At 35.3% G+C, this 23,767-nt stretch overlaps 1 protein-coding gene across 2 annotated transcripts in view; it reads right to left on the bottom strand.

Moving 5' to 3' along the window:
- Positions 1 to 5,331: 5,331 nt before the first annotated feature.
- The window catches only part of Cabcoco1 (ciliary associated calcium binding coiled-coil 1), a 133,623-nt gene continuing 115,187 nt past the window's right edge, over positions 5,332 to 23,767 (bottom strand). For both annotated transcript variants that reach the window (XM_047554243.1, XM_047554242.1), the window contains 3 exons: positions 13,939 to 14,061; positions 13,393 to 13,533; positions 5,332 to 7,945 (listed from right to left, as the gene is read on the bottom strand). In XM_047554243.1, the coding sequence (XP_047410199.1) occupies positions 7,871 to 7,945; positions 13,393 to 13,533; positions 13,939 to 14,061 (339 nt within the window). In that variant the 3' untranslated portion in view covers positions 5,332 to 7,870. The remainder of the gene's footprint in view (positions 7,946 to 13,392; positions 13,534 to 13,938; positions 14,062 to 23,767) is intronic.

Genomic DNA, 23,767 nt, shown 5'->3' with positions numbered 1-23,767 from the left:
TTGGAATTTAGTTACATGATCACACCTAACTGTGAAGGAATTTCAAACTGAGTCTGACATGTTTTTAGGAGAATGACCTTTGATGGACTTCAGTGCATATGTGGTATGATAGCAAGAGCATGAGGCTGCAGAATTGTCCTTATGTGGTTGTGTGGGTATGCTCCTTGGTTTCTTCTGTTCTCCCGCTGTAATTAGAGTCATCCTTGCATAGTGTAGATGGCCTATCCTTCACCAACCATCTCCAGGTCTTTGCTTAAAACCTTTTAGCAACTCCTCATTGTATGGAGAGCAAAGACATGACTTTATCCTGATCCACAGGGCTCTTTACCATCTCACTTCCACTTAACCATTCCTCTTCAGTTTCTCACAGTGGTCCAGACATAGCCTCTCACATTCACATTCCACATTTTATTTCTATAAGGATTTGGCCCTTACTATTCCCTTTGCCTGTACATTCTTTCCTCCCCTCTTTACCTATTTAGTTCCTATTCACCTATGACGTGTGACTGTCCCAGTGGAACCTTCCATGACTTGGTCAAATTCCTCTATATAGGCTCTCATGGCAGGATATATCTCTTTCATATCAATAGTTGTAGTTTTTTAAAAAAAGTAATTGTTGGTGTGATTGATTAAGATCCACCTCTTCCAGACAAAACATACACAAGACACTGAGGAAGCACTTATGAGTATAAGCATGTTTGAATAAATGAAAGAATGCCTGAAGATCTGGGCTGTAATTTAGACCTAGTCACAATGTTATCACAGTCCTTTTACATTTCTGGGCTTCAGTTTCTTCATCATGAAAGGGTTGAACTAGATGTAGTTGAGGACTTTTAATATCATGGTCCTATGATGCTACTCCAAATTGAATCCCTTGGGTCATTACTTTGTTTAATTACTCAGTTATATTTCCTAAGCAGATGTAGCAATTACTGAGTCTGGCAAAGTAGACTGAGGTCACTTTTTATTCTTTCTTTTTGAATTTTTGGCTACTACAGTTTCACTGGAAACTTTTAACTGTATCCTAATCCATAAATTCTAATTATTGCTGAAAAGGAGATTGACTAGAGTTGACATTTTATTGGTTGCTGTAAGGGGTTAACTTGTGTGGGAAAGATGAGTATGACATGGGTTCCATCCCCAAGATGTCTCATTATACATATGACAATATTCCAAAATTTGAAAAAGTCCAAAATCCAAAAGACTTCTGGACCTAGGCATTTTGGATAAGGGATACTCAATCTGTACTATGGTTGAATTTAGGCCTTGGATTTAGAAGCCCATGTATTGACAGTGCATTAATATAAAATGTCATTAGTATAAAAAAGGGACTATTTCTTTTCTCCTTTGGATTTTGAAGTTAAATATTCACTGAAAAGATTAACATCCTGATTATTTTAACCTTGTTTTTGGTGATAGGGTGGTAGGTAATGATCTGATCTTTACTGAGCCTGATTTTCAGTAGCTAGATGGCCTTTATTGATTGATTGATCATGCTTTCCATGTGATATAAGATAAAGACTGCTTGTGTAGAGCAGCATTAGCAGGATCCACAGGACACTTACTTCATTGTGAGCAGCTTGACAGACTGGGATTATTCTATACACGAATAATCTCTTCATCTAAGATTGGCTAATAGACTATATTATCATGTCATGTTGCAGAGAGTTAGGTGCTAAAATAAATAAATCTATTGTCTTTAAACAGAAAGTTTCAGATTAAGAATGTTTCAAATTTTAGAACAGCAAAATCTGTAATCACCTCTTTTCATACTTTTTATTTCACATTTTTGTGGTGCTGGGGTTAGAACTGAAGTTCTCACATACGCTAAGCCAGTGCTCCACTACTGAGTTATACCCCCAGCCCTTTAATTACCTCTGTAAAATAGGATTTGTTTATCACCATCTTCTTCTTTATTAGCATTTCCCCCCTCATTTGCAAGATGACTGTCTCTGATTTTTCATGTGTCATTTAGAAGGGAGGGTCATTTCATTAATGGCAAAATATGACTGTGGGCATCTTTCTTTCTAATTAATTTTGTTTTATTTTGACCAAGATTCTGTTGTTTTTTTTTTTAATTAATAGGTTTTGTTTTGTAGAAGAGTTTTATATTTAGGGAAAAATTGAACAGACATAGACTCACTGTTCTCCTCCCTCATTTTTTCCACGTTATTACTAATTATTAATTATCTTACATTAGTATGGTACATTTGGATCAATTAATGAACCAATACTGAAACATTTTTATTAGAGCTTATTGTTTATTCATAGTGCTTTGTATTTCCCTTTTATGCTCCAGAATCCTGTCCAATATACCACATATCACTTGGCCATCATGTCCAAGCTTAAATTGGGGGTGACATTTTTTCATGCTTCCTTATTTTTGATGACTTTACAATGTTGAGAAATATCAGTCAGATATATAGCTTGTTGCCTGATTGGAATTGGCCTGATGTTTTCTTAACGATTGGGGTTATGAATTTGGGGGAGGAAGATTACAAATATAAAAGTACTGTTTTTATGGATATCCACATGATTTATGACTATTGATGTGAACCTGATCACCAAACTGAGATGTTTGTCTGGGTTTTTAACTATCAAGCTCCTCTGCCCACCTGACCCTTTCCATACCTTATTCTTTAGAAGAAAGTTGTTACGTGCAACCTACACATAAGTGGGACTCGTGCAGCTCCTTTGAGTAGCTACATAATTTTTTTGGAATTCTGCAAGGAGAAGATTGAGTCAAGATTTTTTTAAGTAGATGGGTTTATTTTAGCTGGGGGTTATCTTGATAAACTTTTTGTGGTTATAATTCTGCATGTTCTTTTGAAAAAGTAGGGTAATAGGGTCATGCCACCATAGTGAAGTAGAAAGAGCACTACATTAGGAGTAACAGAGTCTGAGTTTGGAAACCAGCCTGGTCAATTTCTAGGAGCATGACCCTGGAATCCCTCTTCTCTGAGAATGGCTTTGAGTGGCCGGAGGTTCTACGTGGTAAGGTGACACAAAGGCCTCTCTTGCTATCCTTGCTGAACAAACATTCCTTTGCACAGTCTCTGGCAGGCTTTCTCTCATGTTCTGATCTCAGCTCAAAGTCTCCCCTTTGAAGAAGTTCTCAGAGCACCCTAGGTAAAGTAACTTTCCTACATCCCTAACCCTTTTGTTCCCTGACTTTGTATTATTCATTTGTACCATTTATTATTTTATAAAACAGCACTCTATTCATTCACTTGTTTATCATATGCCTCTAGATTATAAACTTCACTAATTCCATGAAGTCAAAGACCTTATCCGTTTCATTTCAACCGGGTACCAAGTGTGTGCCCCGAACAAAACAAACTAGATTAAAAATTCAAATGACCATTGGAGACATCTTCACCGAGCATTATCTGAAACTAAAAATGAAATTAAATAGCAAAAACAGTCTGACAAAATATGATAAACTGATCTCGATTGCTGGTACTTCCATGGAAAAGGAAAGGGATTCTCAAAGCAAAGACAATTTTTAGCTTTCTCTCATTGTTTTGGCATTTGTGAATTCCAACAAGATGGGATTATTTTGAGGTAGACTCATTTCACTTAGGAAACTAAATTAATAGGTATTTTGGCTGCCATGAAGGAGTTCTGCCTTATTTTATTTAACAAATCAATGTCCAGGGGAAAAAACGAATTTGATGTCCAGAAGAGGGACATCTTCCTGAGACTCTGAAATGTGAGATGTCAGAAGTATTTCTCTTCTACGATTGCTGGGAAAAGGAGCACGTTTATTCTCTAGGGGAACTGAAGCATAATGAAATGCAATCTAAGAACATGCAAACTTATTATCTACCAGGATGGTTGAATGGTTCCAATCAAATGGAGGATAGAAATAGGGCTTTATATTTGGATTTTGGAAAAATGACTCCACAGTTATATTTAGGCGCAACAGTGCCTGCAAATACCTGAAATAGTGGCAGTCTGTGGTTTGTTCATAACATAATGAATATATTTGCTCTTTGAAACTTATCATGTGAGCTAGAAATAAAGCTCCCCAAACCATTCCTATAATAGGTGATAAGAGAAAGGCTGCCCCTGGTCTCAGTGATAGTTAGGTATTATTTTTAAATTAGCTTTTCAGAGGGCTTTCTTGTGCCAAACACCACTTAGTGTAGGTGGACCCTGTGACTTTAGGAAAGTCAAAATTTCCTTATTTCTCCCACTCCTAAAAATTGTTAAAAGGAGTACTATATTTTAATTGATGGTAGGAATCATTTTATGAGGATATTCTTTTTTCCAGGTCTTCATGGATAGAAATCCTGGTACTAGAAAGATGAGATTTTTTAAGAAACCCTAACTAATGGCACATGTTACTTAAAACTTATCAACAATGTCCCATTATTTTTAGGTTAAAAACAAAAACCTGTAACATGGTCTGTGATCCCGTGAGACTTCTGGCTCTGGTCAATTGTGCAGCCTCAATTTGTATCCCAGGGACTTTATACATGTCTCTCCCTCTCTGGCTGAAAAGCATCTTCTTTTATCTTTCTCTGCTTAAATTCTATCTATCTTTCAGGTCTCAGCCCAAATGTCAATACTTTCAGGAATCTCCCCTGACCTCTAACTAAACCAAACTCCTTCATTCTATACTCTCATAACTCTCTGAAGCTTGTCTTTGTCACAGTTAGTATTAACTGTGACAGATTTTTATGGCAGAGACTATATCTCTTTAGCTCACCAAATATCCAAGAATATAAGAGATGTTTAATAAATGTACAAGAATATAAGAGATGTTTAATATACGAATGAGTGAATGGAGGTGGGTTGTGCATTCTATCCTTGTGCAAATTTTCTAAATACATACTATGCTAATGACATAAACAAGTTTGTTCATTTGTTTTAACTAATAAGGAAAAACAAAGAATTTTATTTCGTGTTAACTAAGGTGAATAGATGAAGAACATGTTTAGGCATGTGGATTTTATACTCATACAGGTCTAGGTTAAAATCTAATTCTTACCATTTGCTAACTATATGATCATGGGAAAATTACTTAAAATTTCTCTGTATTCCAGCTTCATGATCTATAAAATAGTTCAGACCTGGGTTCGAAGCACTGATCCATCACTTATTATTTGTATAACTTGGGTTAAGTTAATATCTCTAAGCTTTAGATTCTATCAATATAAAATGAGGCCAATAATATCTATATCTGTCTATCTCTCATGTTCATGAGGAGGATTAAATGTGTGGTGTGTGTATATATTTGCTTCTATCATATAAAAAGTGCCTAATCCATCTGAGTGAAACAATAGAAGTAAATTGAAACAATAATATGAAATCATTTTTCTATTTATTACTATGACAGAGATAAAAAATTGGCTAATGTATGCCCTTGGTGACAATGTCGAGAAAGACACATTCACATATGCTATTGGTGGATGTACAAACTGGTGAAATATCATCGACCATATTTATCAAAATTCAAAATGCAATACAATTTGTTCTAGAAATTTCTTCTCTAGAACTTCATCCTATGGGCATGATCACATATATTTACAAAGATATATGCACAAAGATGGCAATGCAGCATCGTGACAACAGAGTACTGGAAACAATTTAAGAAGTTCATCAATAGGACCTTTTTAAAAAGTGAGGGCATTTGTAAAATAAAATATATGGTCATTAAAATTCACTGATACAGGGAATTATCTCCCAGATGCATTATTTGATGAACAATCTAAAGAGCAATGCAAATCATGTTTGAAAAGAACACTTACACAAACACCCAATTGTTTGGGCAAACAATACTTTTCTAAGCATTTGATGAAAGCTGTGGTTGCCCCTGGGGAGAAGAACATGGGTACCTAGGGAGAGACTTATTTTTCATCATTGTATGCGTTAAATTTTTTTTTAAATTTACAAATGCCTATGTTCCTTTATTGATTCAATATTAATTGAAAAGCATAGAGAATGTGAATTAAAATTTCTGGCTGCTGCTACTCTGTTTTTCTTCCTATTATTATTAGGTCTTAAATTTGAACTGTGGCAGAGATCTCTGGGGAAAGGTGTAGGGCAGCAGAGCGACAAGAGTGGTCATTGTGGGATGACCTCAAAAGAGGGGGAGGATATGCCTATCCACAGGTGCCAGGAGACAGAGGAGGCTGAGAATTCAGGCAGAGAGGTGGATCCAACACTTGGACCATGGGTGTTAGGTATGAGCAGGGGAGTTTTGTGCATTCCTGAGGTAACAGAAACAATAAATATTCTTTGATATGAAGTTATTGGATCCTCATAACTACCTAAAAATGAGTATTATCTCCATTTAATTGATGAACAAACAGAGTTTGAGTAGCTTTTCCAGGGTACTGGAAAAGCCAGCATCAGACCTGAGCACAGTACAGAGGCCCCTACTTCAGGCATATCTAGAGTATATTGTCTCTTTGTAGTGTTTACTTTTGATTTGGTTGTAGACTCCTGGTATCCTTGCTCAAATAAACAGTCTTTATTAGCAGTTCAGGTCCACTCTGTGCCAATGATTGCCTCTGAAGTTGTGCTTGGTGATTTCTAGAAGCTTTATTCCCTGTTTGCAGTTATCCCAGTTTCACTGTTTTCCCAGGAGAAAAGACTGCTGAGAGAAACAGACTTAGGAGCTCTCCTAATGGTCTCTTACTGCCCTTAAAGTTTTTATTCAGGAAGGACAGTTCAGGGAAGAAACACATATCCAGACCTGCTGCCTTGGAGCTGGATGAATAATAAACATGGTTTACGACTTTGCTTTCTTTGTTGATCAGAATAGTTAGAAAATGACCAAAAGCTGTCAGGTCCATTTCTGTCCCATATGAATATATTTTGGGCAGTTCCTTTGATACTAATAGAAAAGGTAAGGGTATAGCCTATATTCAACCAGGTACCACCCAGATGCACTTGAAAATTTTTGAGGGAATCACCTAGCCACGCTCTGTCCCCATTCCAGAATACTCTGAAGTCCAAAAACTTTGGAAAGGGCTTAGGCAGTAATTAATTAGTCTAACTAGGGACAATCACTAGGCTCATGGCTATTTTTGTTTTGAAATTATATGTTCGAAAGGGTATTTAAAGACATGAGGTATTGTTCAATTATTGCACTGCAATAAAATGGTTAATTTTGGGAGCTGTGTGAGTTTGATTTGTATTTAAGATTTTTACAATCTATATATAGGTTGGTCTTTAATAACCGTTTATACATTGCTTCTTTTTATATAGGTCATGTATTCTCCTGGGAGAGTAACAAGATTAGAAATAACAAATACAGTGCAGAATAAATTAAAATGCTTCAAACTGCATTATATAATTTCAGAAAATTGGTTTCACACTGAAACGTTTAAATAAGAAAACCAAATGATTTAAGTAAAAAAATTCCTTAGTATAAGCATTTGAATTGTCATTGTTTAGCAAGTTTTGTCTTCAGCAGTGTGGTACTGGAATCTTTTCACAGTACTCCAGTAATGTGACAGTTCCTTTGGATCAATATGAATAAAATTATTATTATTTTTCTTTATTTCTGGTTATTTAAAGAAGTTGGCTTCATTCTTACTGAAGATGAATAGTATTTATTAGTCAAAATGTCAAAGGACTATCCTAAAAGTAATTGTTTTTTTATATATAATTCTCCAAACTTGTACACAAAACACTTTCATTACACTCAGTTCAATAAATTTGGAGGTTGTTATGGGACAGGAGATGGCAAAATTGGGGCCAATATTATTCTAATTACTTGGGATAATAAAAAGTGGGTCTTGGGTTTTCTTTTCACAACTAAATGAAGGAGATGTGATGCTCTAGAGAATCTATTATTCTGGCTTGTTTTGTTTGTTTCTGTGAAGTTTAGCATCACTCTTCTTGTTCTGAGTCCTCAGGCCTTTTTCAATTTTTCTATTCGTGCATTAAAGGCCTCTTCCTGTATTTGCAGCTTTTCGTTTATCTCAGTCTGTGAAGACAATCATAAAAAAGTGGTTATGATGGAGCTATCTTTCGCTGCACATTGTCTTTGTGGTTTTGACATACTATAGTGCCTAAAGACAGACATTATCCCTCACACACCTTCCTGTTTTGCAGACATAGCCGTGTTTCAGCCTGTAGTGATGTGATAACACTTTATCATATTTCTCTGCACATTCCCAATGTATAGCATGTCTACTATGAACAGGAAGTGGTATTTGGACAGCCATTTTTCACATAGCCTTGTGCTGGAAGATAGGATAATTTATCTGTATTTTCAGACAGACTTTACCAATAAGCACCGAATCAGAATAACTGCTTTGGGCTCAGTTATTGCAGTGTTGTTGGTACCTCCACCCCTTTGCATTGAATGATTTTGTCTTCTGTGTAATGCATTCTAAATAGGATTCCATAAAGCTTTTGTTGTGAAATAACAACACAAATAATCTTACAATTAGAACAATTCTCCTAATTAAGAGTATTCATCATACATTATAAGTCTTGGAATGATGCCATTTTGTGGTATATTTTTGGTAAAAAAAAAAGTATGCAGTTGTTGACAGGTTTTTGTGATTACTACAGCTGTGATAGCATTTAGCCTCTGGCAGTGATATCTGTGGACTAACATTGCTACCTGCACAATTCCAGAAATACTTACACATTATCTGAACATTAGTAGCTCTGGAAATGTCTTCCTTTTATCACAATGAATAATAAAATTACATACAGAGAAACCAGCGTTTGTTGACATGACAAAATTGGTGTTTTTGTTGTTGTCTGGTGATTTTAAAATATCTATGAGTGTATGAAGAGTAGTTTATACACATGCACGTTGAGAATATGTATACACACATACTATATATATATATAAGAAACATAGTTTGAGTTCTTTAGGGTAATTGTATTTTGAGAAACTTTTATTATTTAGCTTTGAAGAAATCTGGAGCCTAGGGATATAGCTCGATGGTAGAGTGCTTGCCTAGTATGTGTGAGGGCCTGAGTTCAATACCCAGAAAATTAAACAAAAAAGAAGCAAGAACTAGATAGAAAAAATTTTAAATATCAATACTGGTTTAGGTCCTGATATAATTTTTTATATTTATTAACTTATTTATTTAGTTTTAAGAGTGTAACTATAATACCTCTGAAATGTCTCCCTGGCTATCTTATTTGATAAGATTTTGCTTTACCTTCATAGTAAGAGTTGCTATTTCTGACAAGATTGCATTGCTGTCAATAATTCAGGATTCAGAATTCATATGAAGATCAGTCTTTCTTGGTTTAAATTTTTTAAACTCTGGGATCAAGCTTTGGACTCTGGTTTCTTATCTTTTCCTTTATTAGTACTTGGGTTGAGGAGGAAAGCAATGATCCTTCAGGTTACAAGGGAACTCTCATTTTTCAGGATTCACTAAGTCTCCTCATGCATAATTTTGGTAGAGTGGAAGGGAACATTAGTCTATGAGTGAGGAGACCTAGGTCCTACTTTAGATATGTAACATTGGGCAAGTAATTTAACCACTCTGGCTATTAACCCTTATCTGAAAAATTAGGTATGAGAATAGGGTTTTGTTGACAATTTATCCTAGATTTAAGCTCACAATTCCAACTTCCAATTTTGTGATATACTTCACAAATGGCATATTTCATTAATATCTTGTTATGAAATATATTAAACATTTGTCACTCTTGTCACTAAGGTAAATTTGTGGGACAGAACATATCAGACCATGTAGGGGTTGAAATGGTTTGAAGAAATAATCTTGTCACAATTTCAAAAGATTAGGAAGGTTTGTTCTACCCAAACAGTTGATTCTTCCCACTTTCATTAATGTTCTATGTCCACCAATAATATCAGACAAGTATGGATGGACTGTCATCTACCAGCTTCTGTTTCACTACCTCACTTAGAGATCTTTTAGGTATTTCAATAAGAAAGAATTTACTGAAACAAATGTAGATCTTGTAGAAAAGATTCACGAAGGTAAGGTATACCTGACAGAGTGGTGCACTGCCCGGAAAAAACCTTTCAGCTCTCCAGAACTTGGTGATCAGTAATGGTATCATAAGTTTGGGGTCAACCAGCAGAGCCAGGATCAAAAGACTCCATGTCAGGTCAAGGACAGGTTTTTCATAGGTCTGCCATGTTTCCTTGTTATTTCTCAGAACACTAATAACAGATGAGTTATCCCACAACCATTAGGGTTGGGTCTGGTTCTATATCCTTTAGGAAAGAATGCACAACCCATGACCTCAGTTCAACAGTCTTTGATTGACACCTACTGTTTTGGTTTAGATTTTAGGTGTCCCCCAAAAGCTCATGTAAGGCAATGGAAGAATGTTCAGAGGTGAATGATTACATTATGAGAGAGATTATGAGATCATGATCCACTGATTTGTTGTGACCTAATCAGTGGAATAATTCACTTGAATGGATTAACTCTAGGCAGGTAGAGTATGGTTGGAGGAAGTAGGTTACTGTGGATGTGCCTTTGAGCACATTATATTTTGTCCATGCTGAGCAGAGCTCTCTTTGTTTCCTGGATGTCATGAACTGAGGAGCTTTCCTCTGCCACGCTCCATGATGTTCTGTCTCAGTTAGGGTACAGAGTTAAGTAGCTGGTCAACCATGAACTGAGCCTCTAAAACCTTGAGCCTAAACAAACTCTTACTCCTCTAAGTTGTTTTTGTCAGATATAGTGATCATAGCAATACAAAGTTAGCTAAAACAACTACTTTCCTAACCTGGAAAATTCAAAATCGACCTAAAGATGTCCTTAGTCATCTTAAGACCTCTCTCAAGGTTTTCACATTATTTTACCCTATTGCTAAAACAAGGGCCAACAGCCAACATTCATTGTAAGAATTTAGTGTTAGCATTCATATTTCTCTGAAATGTAATTCTTTAAATATATTAAAGTTTGCTCCATTGGGTGTAATTTTTATTATATTACTCAGGGCCAAAATAATTTCATTTTGAATATATCTTTAAAATTAAAATACCTAAACTATGTAGGCTTAAAATGTTTGCTCTATTCAGTATTATTTTAATTAACATCTGAGGGCCAAGATAACTTCATTCTTAATAAATCTCTAAAACTATAAAGTGAGTCAATGGGAAAATAAGTGGATTAACATAAAAAAGTAAGGATTCATGCTACATTTTCAGAAATTTCTATGTTATAGAAGATGAATTACATTTATTACCACACTAGAGATGAAGCTCTGAAAAAAATGTGTTTAAAACATGAGTTCTCTACTGCCTTTTTTCTGCAAATACTGTAGTAACAATATGACGTTCATATAAGGAAGGAGAAAAAAAACTATGGGAAAATTGAAAACATCTTACAAGTGACAATTCATTATTCATACAGCGTATTTGTTCAGAAGGGATATATAATATACACCAATCATTGACATGCGACTACCTTTGAAAAGGGTTGTGGCAGTTTTTACACCCAGGGTACACTGGGAGTCAGGTTTGAGAAGCAGAAAATAACTTACCCATCTGATACAGAAGGAGAAATTTAGGCAAGCAGAGTAATTACCCAACTTGGAATTTGACCAAGACACTAGGGTAAACACTGAAAAGTATCACCCCACAACTATATTAAAATCCAAACTATTCTGGCCATGATATTAGATGTTATGTGGTTTTTGTGGATAACACTGGAATTAGGACTAGACTTCAGCTTGCAGCTCCCATTCAGAACTTTTCATCAGTTGTCGACCCTGGAAACTCTATAGACAAATGACTTAATCTTTCTGTGCCTCATTTTCTAACTTATTTAGGCAAGTACCCTCTTCACTTACATTGAGTTTATTAGGATTACTGAGAGGAAATACATAAAGGGGTTAGCTATCTTGAGACATTGCATAAATCCACATCGTCTTGCCATTTCATTGAAAAACTGGCACTAATTTGGCTCATGCTGATGTCCACAGATCCACTTAATATGGAAATGATCATGGCACCTAAAGGAGCTGCATCTCTCTCCTCTGGTCCAAGTTCTGTCTGTGCCTAATTACATTTAGGTGGGCAAGCTAATGAACTTCCAGGATGGCTTCAGGCCAATGGGAAGATAATGTGCATATATAGCAATCACATTCTTTCTGTTATAGAGTAGAGGTATAAGCACCACAGATTCTAATGTGTTTTAAAAAGTCAGTGAATAGTTAAAAACATACTGTTCACGACGTGGAACATAACCTTGGTAAAGATGTTTTCAATTTTTTGGGCCTGCAAACAATTCTATTGCTGTCTAGTAGTTCTTCGGCAATAATTTCAGAGCCACAGGATTGCAAAGGAGCCCAGGGCCATGATTATACATAAACTATATTTAGATGAAATGTTATCAAATCTAAAGAGGAGATATGTTCTGAACTCAGCTTAATTCAACTGCACTCTGCCCTTCCACACAGTAACTAGTTATTACATTCATGGGGTTGTTAACAATAAAGCTTTGTGTAAAACGTGTTCTTCCACTATTTCTGGTAAACACTAAACACCCCTTATTAAGCTGAGGACTTTGGCTGATCTGTTGGCACCAAATCATTAAATGTTAGTGTAAATAGTGCAATAACATTTGACGATTAAACAAGTAACAAGGTATGCTTATGCCAATCTAATCTTTTGCTCTTTTAAAATTGGTTGTTAATACTGTGTGCTTTTTTATATCTTGTATCAAGTTCAGATAACAACTAAATCTTCCCCTGAGATGCATTCGTATTTTAAATATGCACTGTGTTGTCCTGCTGATTTATGGCCATTTCTAAGAAATTGCAAATTCATTCAAAACATGCAATTCACTTATTTAATCGTGTGGCCTGGAGAATTATGTGAATTCCTGTAACTCTTTGATGTTAGGTAGAAATGGTTGTTTGTTTGTTGGGCAGAATGAAAAAGAACTAAGCATAAAGTTAAGCTGGCTGATAAATCAGTGTCAGCTACTGGGATATTGGTAGCTGTCAGTACTGTTTTCATGTAACTTTTGACATAAAATGTTAAGCTACTTGATGTGTGAAAAGAAACCAACTATCTGAGAGGGATTTCAAAGACATTTTAGAGATTTGGTGAGAAGACTTAGTTAAAAATAATGATTTGATCTTCAGTGTGTACTATTTAGAAACGTACCACAATTATTCTTGCATACACAATGTTTACAGTGTAGCAAGACACAGAGTAGTTAACCTTTTTTTTTTTTTTTTGGTGTTGATGTTGATTTTGTAAACTGATAACACACGCCATACTAAATGCTATAGGTAAATCTATATTGTGATCTTATTGATTTAACTGAGAATTATGTGGAGATGTTAAATTGAACTCCATCATAAGTATCACTCTTGATGGCACAGTGTTGACAGTATTTACAGATGCTGAGTTTGGCTAAATTAATCAGTAATAAGGTAAGTAAGTATACTATCAGTACTGAGTACCTGAATGCCTGTTAAAATGTCCTCTGTGACTTGAGCCAGGACTGATTTTACATCTTCAATGGTGAAGCCAACTAAAGGATCCATGTCTGAAGTGTCGGATTCTGACTGGGAGTGTTCAGGGCCTTGTTCTTGATCCAAGCCCTAGAATATTGAAAGAAAACAACATCAAATGATTTCTAGGGTATTCAGTGATTTATATGCAGTATAAGCTTCTGTTGGGTGATATTCTATCAGGAATGATGTTTTGATTTGAAATTACTCTGCATTTTCATTATTCATGGGGGATTACAGGAGATCAAGTCATGGTGCCAAGCAGTGCCCACTTTTGGGAAAGTGAAGGTGGAGATTAAGGAGCATAGAGTGGAAGAGATTAAAATTGCCAAAGCACAGTTACTTGGCCCATCTTTGAATCACTATAAGAAATATTTATGTCTGGTTGAGAAAAATCATAGGCCAAGAAAATGGAAAAAACATTTGTTTTTCCCTCTTACCTCTACAAAATGTAGTGCTGAGGTAGTGTGAATGAAAAGACAGAAGGGAACCCACCTTTATTTCTGTATCTGATGTTGAGGGTGGCTCTATGAATGTTGAATGAATATTCAATGAGATTCCTTCTACCAGAGGCTCTGGGAATGGGCGGACTGAAGTCTTGACAACCTCTATCAGTTGCTGGAGAGGAAGAGAAGAACTAAAGTATGACAGCGTTCAGTAACAACAATTCAGTCAGTTGCCTTATGTATCTGCCATACTTCCAAGTCTGGTATATTTTAAGTACTTATTGCTTCTGATTTTTTTTTTTTTTTTGGTACCAGGGATTGAACCTAGAGGTGCTTAACCACTGAGCCACATTCCCAGTCCCTTTTTATATTTTATTTAGAGACAGAGTCTTGCTGAGTTGCTTAGGGCCTCACTCAGTTGCTGAGATTGGCTTTGAACTCGCAATCCTACTGCCTCAGCCTCCAGAGCCTCTGGGATTACAGGCGTGAACCACTGTGCCCAGCTCTTCTGAATTCTTGATGTCACTGCCTTCTTGGTTATTTGTTGCTTTTTGAACTCCATCTCTCTCAACTACTCTAAACTAGTATTTTCTTTTCCCATTTTCTTGTCTTATTCTCTTTCTACACTCAATGGTATAGGATTTCATTTTGTATTGCTTTGGCCTTTGTTTCAAGCCTCAGCCCCTTACTCCTGCCGACAAGCACTCTGTCAGTAGAGAACCAAGTTTTAGATCCCCTGTATATCTTCTCCAGTGCTTATCACACCCAGTAATAGCCTGGTGGTGATTGATATTACTCAGCAGAATATAGCTGTTTTTGTGGGCTGCGCTGAAGCAAGTAGCCATCGAGAACGTGGTAACCAGGAGAATGTGGCTTGAAAGATTAATATGTAGAGCCAGAAAGATTTACTGAAACACAGAGGGCAGGGCAAGATTTTTACCACCGTCAGCTGACAACTCTTTAGCAAGAGTATGTCAGTGGGAAGGAGGCTGATAGTTACCATTGGAAGGGAAGAAAAAGTAGAGTCAACTTTGGCAGTGCCTGTCCCACCAGGACTTGGGGGAGAGAAAGAAGAGATGAAGTGCAAACAGCATTAAACATCTGTTCTTTTGGTTCTCATTCCATGTTTAACATGCAGCGTTTTGACCATAATTTGATTTCCCATCTCAGTTGATCTGTGAAGACATGCCCACTTGAGTGTTTTGGTTTCTATGCCTTTTATATTCCTCACTCTAAATCAATAAATGGTTCTAGTTTATATGGTACATTCTCATGAGCTTGTGAGTACAGTTCTGAGAAGTACCTCACTGCATGCTAATAAGTTTGAAGATAAAACTTTGAAAACATATGAATTCACCAAATAATTACTATCTTCTGCAGCTTATAGAAGATCATGAAATATTATATGTTCATTGCTAACTTCACAATATTTCAAATAAACTTATATTTCATGATTTAAATATTAATATTTTATTCAGAAAAGATTCAGAATATACTGGAAATGAAGTTATTTCTTGGCCTTACCAATTTGTAGGTATTTGGCAATGAATTTGTATTATTGATTTTAACTTGAGTTTATAGGAGAATGCTGCTTAGTGTAATCATACGGAAGTATCCTAACTTTACAGGCACTGAGACTTGGAAATGAAGAGATTGAAGGATTGGTCTAAGGTCAAATACTTATTCAGTAACAGGGCTGGCAGTTAAACGCTGGTGTATTGACCCCTTGGTCTATGCAGTTTTCAGTAAACTGTAATACAACATCAAGTTGCCTTACTTGGAAATTATTGATATTATTAAGTACTTTAATTTTTATTCTGTTAGGTGATCTCATTCCAGGTTGTTTATCTTAAGTTGACCAAATGTTAACCAAAACAGAATATTGAACTGGGCACAGTGGTACAAGATTGCAAGTTCAGGAGGTGGAGGCAGGAGGATCAAAAGTTCAAGGCCAGCCTCAGCAACTTAGGAGGGCCCTAGGCAACTTAGACCCTATCTCACAATAAAGAACAAAAAGGGCTGGGGATGTGGCTCAGTGGTTAAGCACCCCTAGATTCAATGCCTGGTAGCAAACAAACAAAAAACCCCAGAATATTGAAAAAAGCATATAAGAACAGTTCTTTTTTCTCATCACATTCATGAAACCATTGCTTTCCTAAGTAGGGCATATAAAGGTTTCTATCTTCTCACCTCTTTCTACATCTTTCTACCACTCTTGGTTTGTATCTTTCTGTGTCTTCTATTGCTCTTTATTTTCCGAAGCTAGGGGAAGGACACAGCTAAACACCTTTTAGTGTCTTTAGAAATATTAGAGGTAAAATAAACAAGCTGAATGTGGAAATCAGAAGCAAGGAAGATGGTGAGGTATTTACTTACGGGTATAGACTTTAATATACAGTAAGAAACTGAAAGTTCTGGGTGCAGGTGTCAGGGGTGAATCCTTGAAAATAAGAAAACTGCAGTTTATTGAACTTACTGCAGGCACGTAGCTCTGCAAGGTGAAAGTGTTTGCTTTTAATGAAGCAGAATTTTGTCTGCTATGACCGTATTTGTCTTATTGCTTGCTATGCTTTTCTATTCACAGTCTAGGACTTTCTGCTAATGTGCCCTCCCCTGGTGAAGTTCTTAATAGATAGCCTCTCCATTCTGGTAATAGCAGATTCTACCATCTACCCTTTAGTACTCCTTTCTCACGAGGTTATACACAAAAATGCAAATGGATACTTGAGTTCAAGTCTCTCATTTTATTCCTCATATCCATGTGATCTAGATTTTTTTTATATGGTTCATCTGAAGTACTTTTCAGCTACCCAGTTTTCTGTTTTTATGGCACTCATGTGTGTGTGTATGTGTGTGTGTGTGTGTGTGTGTGTGTGTACTGGGCACACACTTGGAAACTTGGCACTTTACAGTTCCACATCATAATTTCTTTGGTAGAGTGCAGCTCCCATTTATTCCAAGAAGCTGACGTTCTGAATGACAGTGGGCTTTTCTTTTCCTTGATTTTTTATGAGTGTAGCTTATGTAACTACTAGATCAATTTAATTTGTGCACAAAACCCGGGGGCAAGAATTTCTTTTCTTCTGGCATTTTGCATACTATCGATGAAACTAACCATGGCTGTTTTTCTCTTTTATGAAGAGTTACATTTAGCTATTGGTGAGTTACTATAAGGAAAAGAAATATCCCAATTTCAGATGAGGGTAGAAATAAAATTTTCATTAATAGTAGGAACTTTCAAATACATAGTGTGAAATAAACAATGCCCAGAAGCATCTCAGTGATTTTTTCCCCATTAAAAAAATGGCAGCCTTTCTTTAAACAACAAGTTTAAGGAAAATTAGAATCAATAATTGTGTGAGAACACAGAGCCAACAAATATGCTTAAGAGAAACCGTCTGATGCAATACTTTCTTTTAAAAAAATACAATTAGGGCTTTGTATTTTTTTTTTTTAACAAAACCTCATGTTTTACAACATCACTGGTTCTGTAATAAAATCTATTTAAAACAGAGAGACATGGTCAGCTTTATTAAGTTAGATTTTTTGAAAGAACATTATAATTTCCTCAAGTCTATGAATAGTTGAAGCAAATTAAATAAAGCTAGTTTTATAACTATTTTTATACATTCCTGTAGAATTGTAATTGTCTCATATTTGTTTCCTCAAAAGTCTAATATGTTACCTCTTAAATCTGGAAAAATAAAAACAGAAAAAGGATCAAGCAAGTTTATTAAAAAAACACTCCTATTTGGTACCCTGACTTAGCAACCCCCCCTTTTCCATATAGGAATAGCACCCATAATATTCAGATCAGGAAACAAAGGGAAGGACTTTAAGTGACTTGCCTGGGGCCTAATGCTGAGATTAAAAATCAGGAGTTTCTGATTATACACATATATCCATTTGGCCAAATGATTGGTTTTGCTTGACTTTCAAATACCCCCTAAATATTACTTTGAATGTAAAGCAATAAATGTGTTTCTCTTGCCATTTTGAATGCTTGCACACAAATGGATATAATAAAAACAATCATGTTGTTCCATGTGAATGCCATTTATATTTTTTCTGATAATGAGCAGAACATTTGAACCAAGGTGAGTACATTAAAAGCTCTAATAAAGAAGAGAATAGATTTCTAAACAGAATAATGGACTGTTAAGTGAACATACGATAAATAACATCTACAGATGTGGTCACTAGAAAATTAGTTTTGCATAACTTACCAATCTACATTTCCCCCAGATGTTATCTGTTATATGAAAATTAAGTTAGCTATATTGTTCATTATGTGCACATTGCATTAGTGTTATTTAAGACAGTTTACAATCTGCGCTTTAGTTGAATTGTACTACAGTATTTAAGGAATATCAAGAAAATGGCTTTTTGGCACAGTTTAATTCTCAAAAGTACAAATTTTCATTGTCAAACATCATGTTATTTTTTTAAAAATGCAAGATCTTTACTTACAAGCCAAATGAAATTATTAGAAATCCTTTAAAAATGTGTATTTTCAATATTAATTGGACATCTACTATGGGAATCAATGCTAAGAATTTTGATCTGTCTTGGAAATAAGTACAGATCAGTTTGGGTTTAAAAACACAGTTTTAGGAATTATATTCTGCTTCTAGTTCTTACGTGCCTGAGTAGTATAAAGATTTTATCGCAATGCTGTATTACTTCATGCTTTCTTTTTCTGTTATATGTTAATATTACCAGTAGTATGGGCTCAGACTCATTGCTTTCTTCAGTAATGCTTGTTTGGAGAAATTGTAGGTGATTTGTTGGTAGAGTTTGTACCACTAAAATCCATAATTAAGGTGGTACTTGTTACATTATTAAAAATATTATTAAATTATTTAACATATTAAAAAGGCTATTGAGATTATAACTTTTCAGTATTTTGAATGGCAATAAGCAAGATAAGTCTGTTCAGTCCTTTTTGAGCCACCAGGCACACAGACAAAAAAGTGGATTTTCTTTGAAAAGACATTTGTTTGGAATTGTCAGAGGATGACTTCATATGTAAATCAGAACTTACTAAAATATGTCAAAGTTTCAAAAGCAAACTTTATTGCCAACTTTCCCCACTATTAACTAAGTGAAAAAGGCACAAAAATTCCAGTAATATTTTAACTATTTTCCCCCTTGAAGAAAAACATTACTCATTTGCAAGTCTAATTAAGAAGTACTTGTGTGGTTCTGGAAATTTTTAACAAAAAATTGTAACTCATTGCCCACAATACACTGCACATAAAGTACCAACATATGAATACCACCTGCAAAATGCAATAAACTCGGGTAATGTCATACTGAGGCCATAAATTTAAAATGAAAAGAGAGGAAATTCAAAGCTAAGATTATCAGAGAAACTAATTAATCCATTTCTAAAGTATTTTTCTTTTGTGTTAGGGCCATTACAAACTTCTTAATATACCCTGTAAATGTAGAATATCAATTCTGCTACAAGAGTTCTCTTCCTCCCTTTGCATTTTTGACTTGGAAATAAATTTGCAAATGCAGCACATTAATTTTCTTTCCTATGCTTAATATGCAGTATTTACATTTTGAAAAGGTTCAAAATGTTGCCAGGCTTCTGCAGGGTATGAATAGACATCTAATAGCAACTTCTATTTTTATCCTCTGCCTACTGGTAGTTTGAACATTTATAACTTAATCGGGCTTTGAGACCATCAGATCCACACATGCTAATCACCTCAACAGTGAATGGTAACCCAGCACAAGTCAGGACAGGAAATGAAGACGACCCATTCCAGCCAGAGCTGAAAGGAGGAATTTACGTTGGCAGGCCTCCGTAAACTGATTTGCAGTCTGGCTAGGATACTGCAGTTAACACCTTGTGCCCATTTTTATTTACATATCTTGATTTGATCTTGTTTAACTTGGGCTTGAAATAATAATTTGTAAAAAGTTGAATAATTAAAGAAATGAATTCCTGAGTATTTTAGATATCTTTGGTATTTCTAAGTGTGCTTCTGTTTAAGGTCAATACTACAATTTGAAAAGAAATCATAGTACTCCTATCTTAATGACCCCAGACAATAAAATCCTCTTTAATGAATTGGAAAAGGACAACCTTCTTGTACTGTAAATGCAATTTGAAAGAAAAAGATGTTTTGATCTAGCTCTGGTGCAAACATTTCCTGAGGGATAGAACTGTTCTTTAGATACCCAGATTCTTTCAAAAGATGTACTAATCTGGAAGATAGATGACTGAATTATAGGCTTTAGGCTTGGCTCTATTCCTAATTGTGTGATGCTGAGAAAATCCCTAGGCCTCAGTTTATTTATCTGTAAAAAGAGGATAATGATAATTGCTACCTGGCTACTTCATTGAATTGTTTCAAGCACAAATTAGATAATGTGGATGAAAATGTGGGGAGATCTTCAAAGGGAAGGTATTATTAAACCTCAAGGTGTGTTATTATTATTATTTATAATTATCACTATTATTGCAAAGCTCATCTCTCTAATGACTTCACTTTCAGACATTTGACAGGCTAAAGTAGCCATATTTGAGGACACTGGTCCATGCTATCTTTTTATGTATTTGTTAATTCACTTGGCCAGTCCAATTAAATTTGAAGAATTGGTTAATGAGGACGTGCCTTCACCCTGTTTCTACAGAGAGACAAACTTTAAAATATCCAGTGTATATATCCAATACTATGGAAAGAAAATCATCCACTTAAAGCAGAGTGTTGACACCTGATTTTCCAAATGAGAAAATCTGCCTCTCTCCCTACCCTGCCCAGTTTACCACTGTCTTTATCTTTTGTTTTTTGGTATCAAATGTGGCCTGTGGTTGTCCAGATTGCATTTATATCACAAAGATTCCCTTTAACAAATTTCTTCAAAATTAGATTTAGTGCATTACAGGGCAAACTTTCAACATTTCTTGAGAAAATGAAATGCTGCAGCTCTTGAAACTACTCAATCTGGTACTGTACTTTTGATTCTTAGATTGACCTTATCTGGTAACTAACTTCCTCAGGGTGAGAGTCAGAAAGTATGGTTCTGTTATAGATAGTTGGAAAACACCTAATGCTTTTAAAATATATTTTTTAGGACTCACTTGAAGTATATTTACTTAGCTGAATAGTTATACTCTGAAAGGCATAACCTTAAAGTCAGTATAAAATATTTCAAATAATTGAAGTCACACATAAATTTCGGTTTGGTTTCATCTAGGATATAATATTTACATTTGAGGTTTCTAATTTTTGAAATTAAAGAAGTAGTCCAAATTATCTCCTTTTTAAGGATTCAAAATTGAATATCAGTATCAGTCTATTAGTCAGAATAATAAAGACGAGTTATGCAATTATCTTTGTGGAAATCCTGTTTTGAATGATTAAATATAAATTTAAAACTTGATTTTACATATGCTGCATTTTCATTGCAGCTTATGTTAGTTTACATGCAGATAAAGCTACTTCATGGCTCTCATATTTGAAATACTCTTTTTGAATAAGTACCTGGAATTTGCAGAAACTATATGAGACAATAATTTATAATGGTTAGCACAAAAACTACAATGGAAGAATGCTAGGTCGTTGGTTCTAGTGTTTCTTTTTTCATGGACTTTCTGTTATTTTGTTAGTTTAAACTACCTGAATAAGAGGAAGCTGAAACTATTTGGAGAAATCTATACATGTAATTTATTTAACTTCAAAGCATACTGATTGAACTGTACTTCAGTCCTCACTGGAGTTGTCAGTTCAAAGTAAAAAAAAAAAAAAAAAAAAAAAGGAACAACTTAAAACTGTATTGAAACTAATTTCATTTAGAAATATGAAGTTTTTTGAGGGCTAAATTAGAATGTTTATAAAGTGCTATGAAATCTTAGAGAAGTCAATGTAATGTTATTATTCCTGACCTCTTAGACCCAAGATGTCTATTTTAAGTAATCTGACATTAAAAATGTGCTGACAAATATAGATTTAAAAAACAACACAGGAAGTTGTAAATCAGTTGGTAACCCTTAGCATCAAGGAAATAAGAGACCACGAAAATGTAGTCATTTACTTTAGTCAACCTCAACCTTAATTTTTAACTGGAGAAAATTTGCAGAAGGCATGATGTTTATGTTTTGGATATTTTATTCATAGTTTGTGTGTTTCCTTTTTCTCCAATAGGTTCATAAATTATTCGTAGGAAACATGTTGTCACAGTTATAAATATTTCCCTCTCTGCTTAGTTTCCCTGGCCCCCACCTCTTTTCTTCTCTTTTTAAATCTATACTAACTGATTCTTTAACTGTATTAGGCACTTTTTTTTGGTCAACAGGGAAGGATTTTCTTGCTTTGGAGGAAACTACTGCCTACTGCTCTCTGTGCTTTTTAGTCTAGAAACAGGAAAGAACCTAAACCCTTTCTTTCTTTTATTCTTTTCTTTCTTTTTTTTTTTTTTAATGCATGGGGGTAGCCATTATTTCAGTACTATGAAGAGTCATTAATTCCCTTCTAAAGAGTAAGTCTAGGTACCTTAAGATTTGGGGGCTTTTCTCGAAATTCGAAATCTTAGAAGTTAACTACAAAACTAATTTTGTGGAGGACAATGGTATATGTAGTAATAGATGTTCTCAACAAAGACTTTTCACCTACAATCTGTAAAGCATATTAATTTAGTTAAAAACATGACTACACATACTCAGAAACATTTAGGTGGTATTTTTGTTCTAGAAATCCAGTTTTTTTTTTTTTTTTTTTTTCCTCCTTAAATGTGTTCAGAGTCTGGATTGGCTCAGCCACACAGTAGAGAGTATGTGTAAGAGTGGTTTGTTTGTAAAATTTTGGAGTTGGATTAGGTCATCTCTGGTCCAATTGCAGATGTTGTATTCATGTTACTAAATTTCAAGTGACTTTCTCTAAATTTACACAAGATGCAGGGTCAGCTGCCTGTGTAGATCCTTAGATTCAGTATTTTTCTGTCATGACATTGAAGAATATTTGGGCTGTACACTTAGTGCTTACTGGAATCTTAGACAGGCTGAAGCTTGTCCCTTGGTAGCTACTTAATTATCTTCCCAACCTCCTCTTTCTCCCATTCTTCTTATCTTTCAATGGCATCAACAGCTTCTCAGTTACTGTACTCAAAACCTTGCGGTTGTCTTTGGTTATTCCCCCTGTCTTGTTTTTAAAATTAAATCAGCTGCAAAACTTCTTGGGGGCACCTCTATGGTGTCTGCAACATCTGCCCCCTTATTTTCATAACAATGTCCATCTTGAAGTCTCCAAATCCATATTCTTGCCTTCACGAATCTTGAACTCCACCCAGAATGGACTATTTACTCTTTCCCAATAAGCACAGTGCCTGGAACATGTAGGTGCTCCATAACAATTTATTTGATGATTCTCACCCCCTAAAAAAGAACCCCCCAACCCCCCAAAAAAACCCCGACAATCACCAAAAACTAACAAAGCATGAGTGAGCCTGCTTTCCTTGCCTCATTTTGCCTGGTCATCTCCCTCTGCTGGAAGGGAGGGATTTTCTCCCTGGACTCTGCCAATGATCCATTGGGTCTTCCAGGTCAACCCATTCACTTCAGTGAAGTTTTTCTTGTCTTCCTTGTGTTCTCAAAGTGTTTTGCTTATTCCCTTGAGTTATATCCACTCAAGTGGAAACAACTTGAGGTCAGGGAGTATATTTTACTCATCTTGAGGGCTCCTAACACAGGTCTTTGTACATAGGAGGCATTTATTAGATGCTGGGTGTACCATTAGGGTATCTGTTCTTTTAAAAAATTCCATGCTGCCTGTTTTGTTTGATCCGCCTCATACAGTTCAGGTTAAATTAAAAGTATGTCATGAAAAATGAGACCTGGAAGCTGACCTAGTTGCTGTATTGTTGCA

The sequence above is a fragment of the Sciurus carolinensis genome, chromosome 5 (genome assembly GCF_902686445.1).
Source record: "Sciurus carolinensis chromosome 5, mSciCar1.2, whole genome shotgun sequence".
NCBI classification, from domain to species: Eukaryota; Metazoa; Chordata; class Mammalia; order Rodentia; family Sciuridae; genus Sciurus; species Sciurus carolinensis.
This window is presented reverse-complemented; position numbering and strand designations above follow the sequence as displayed.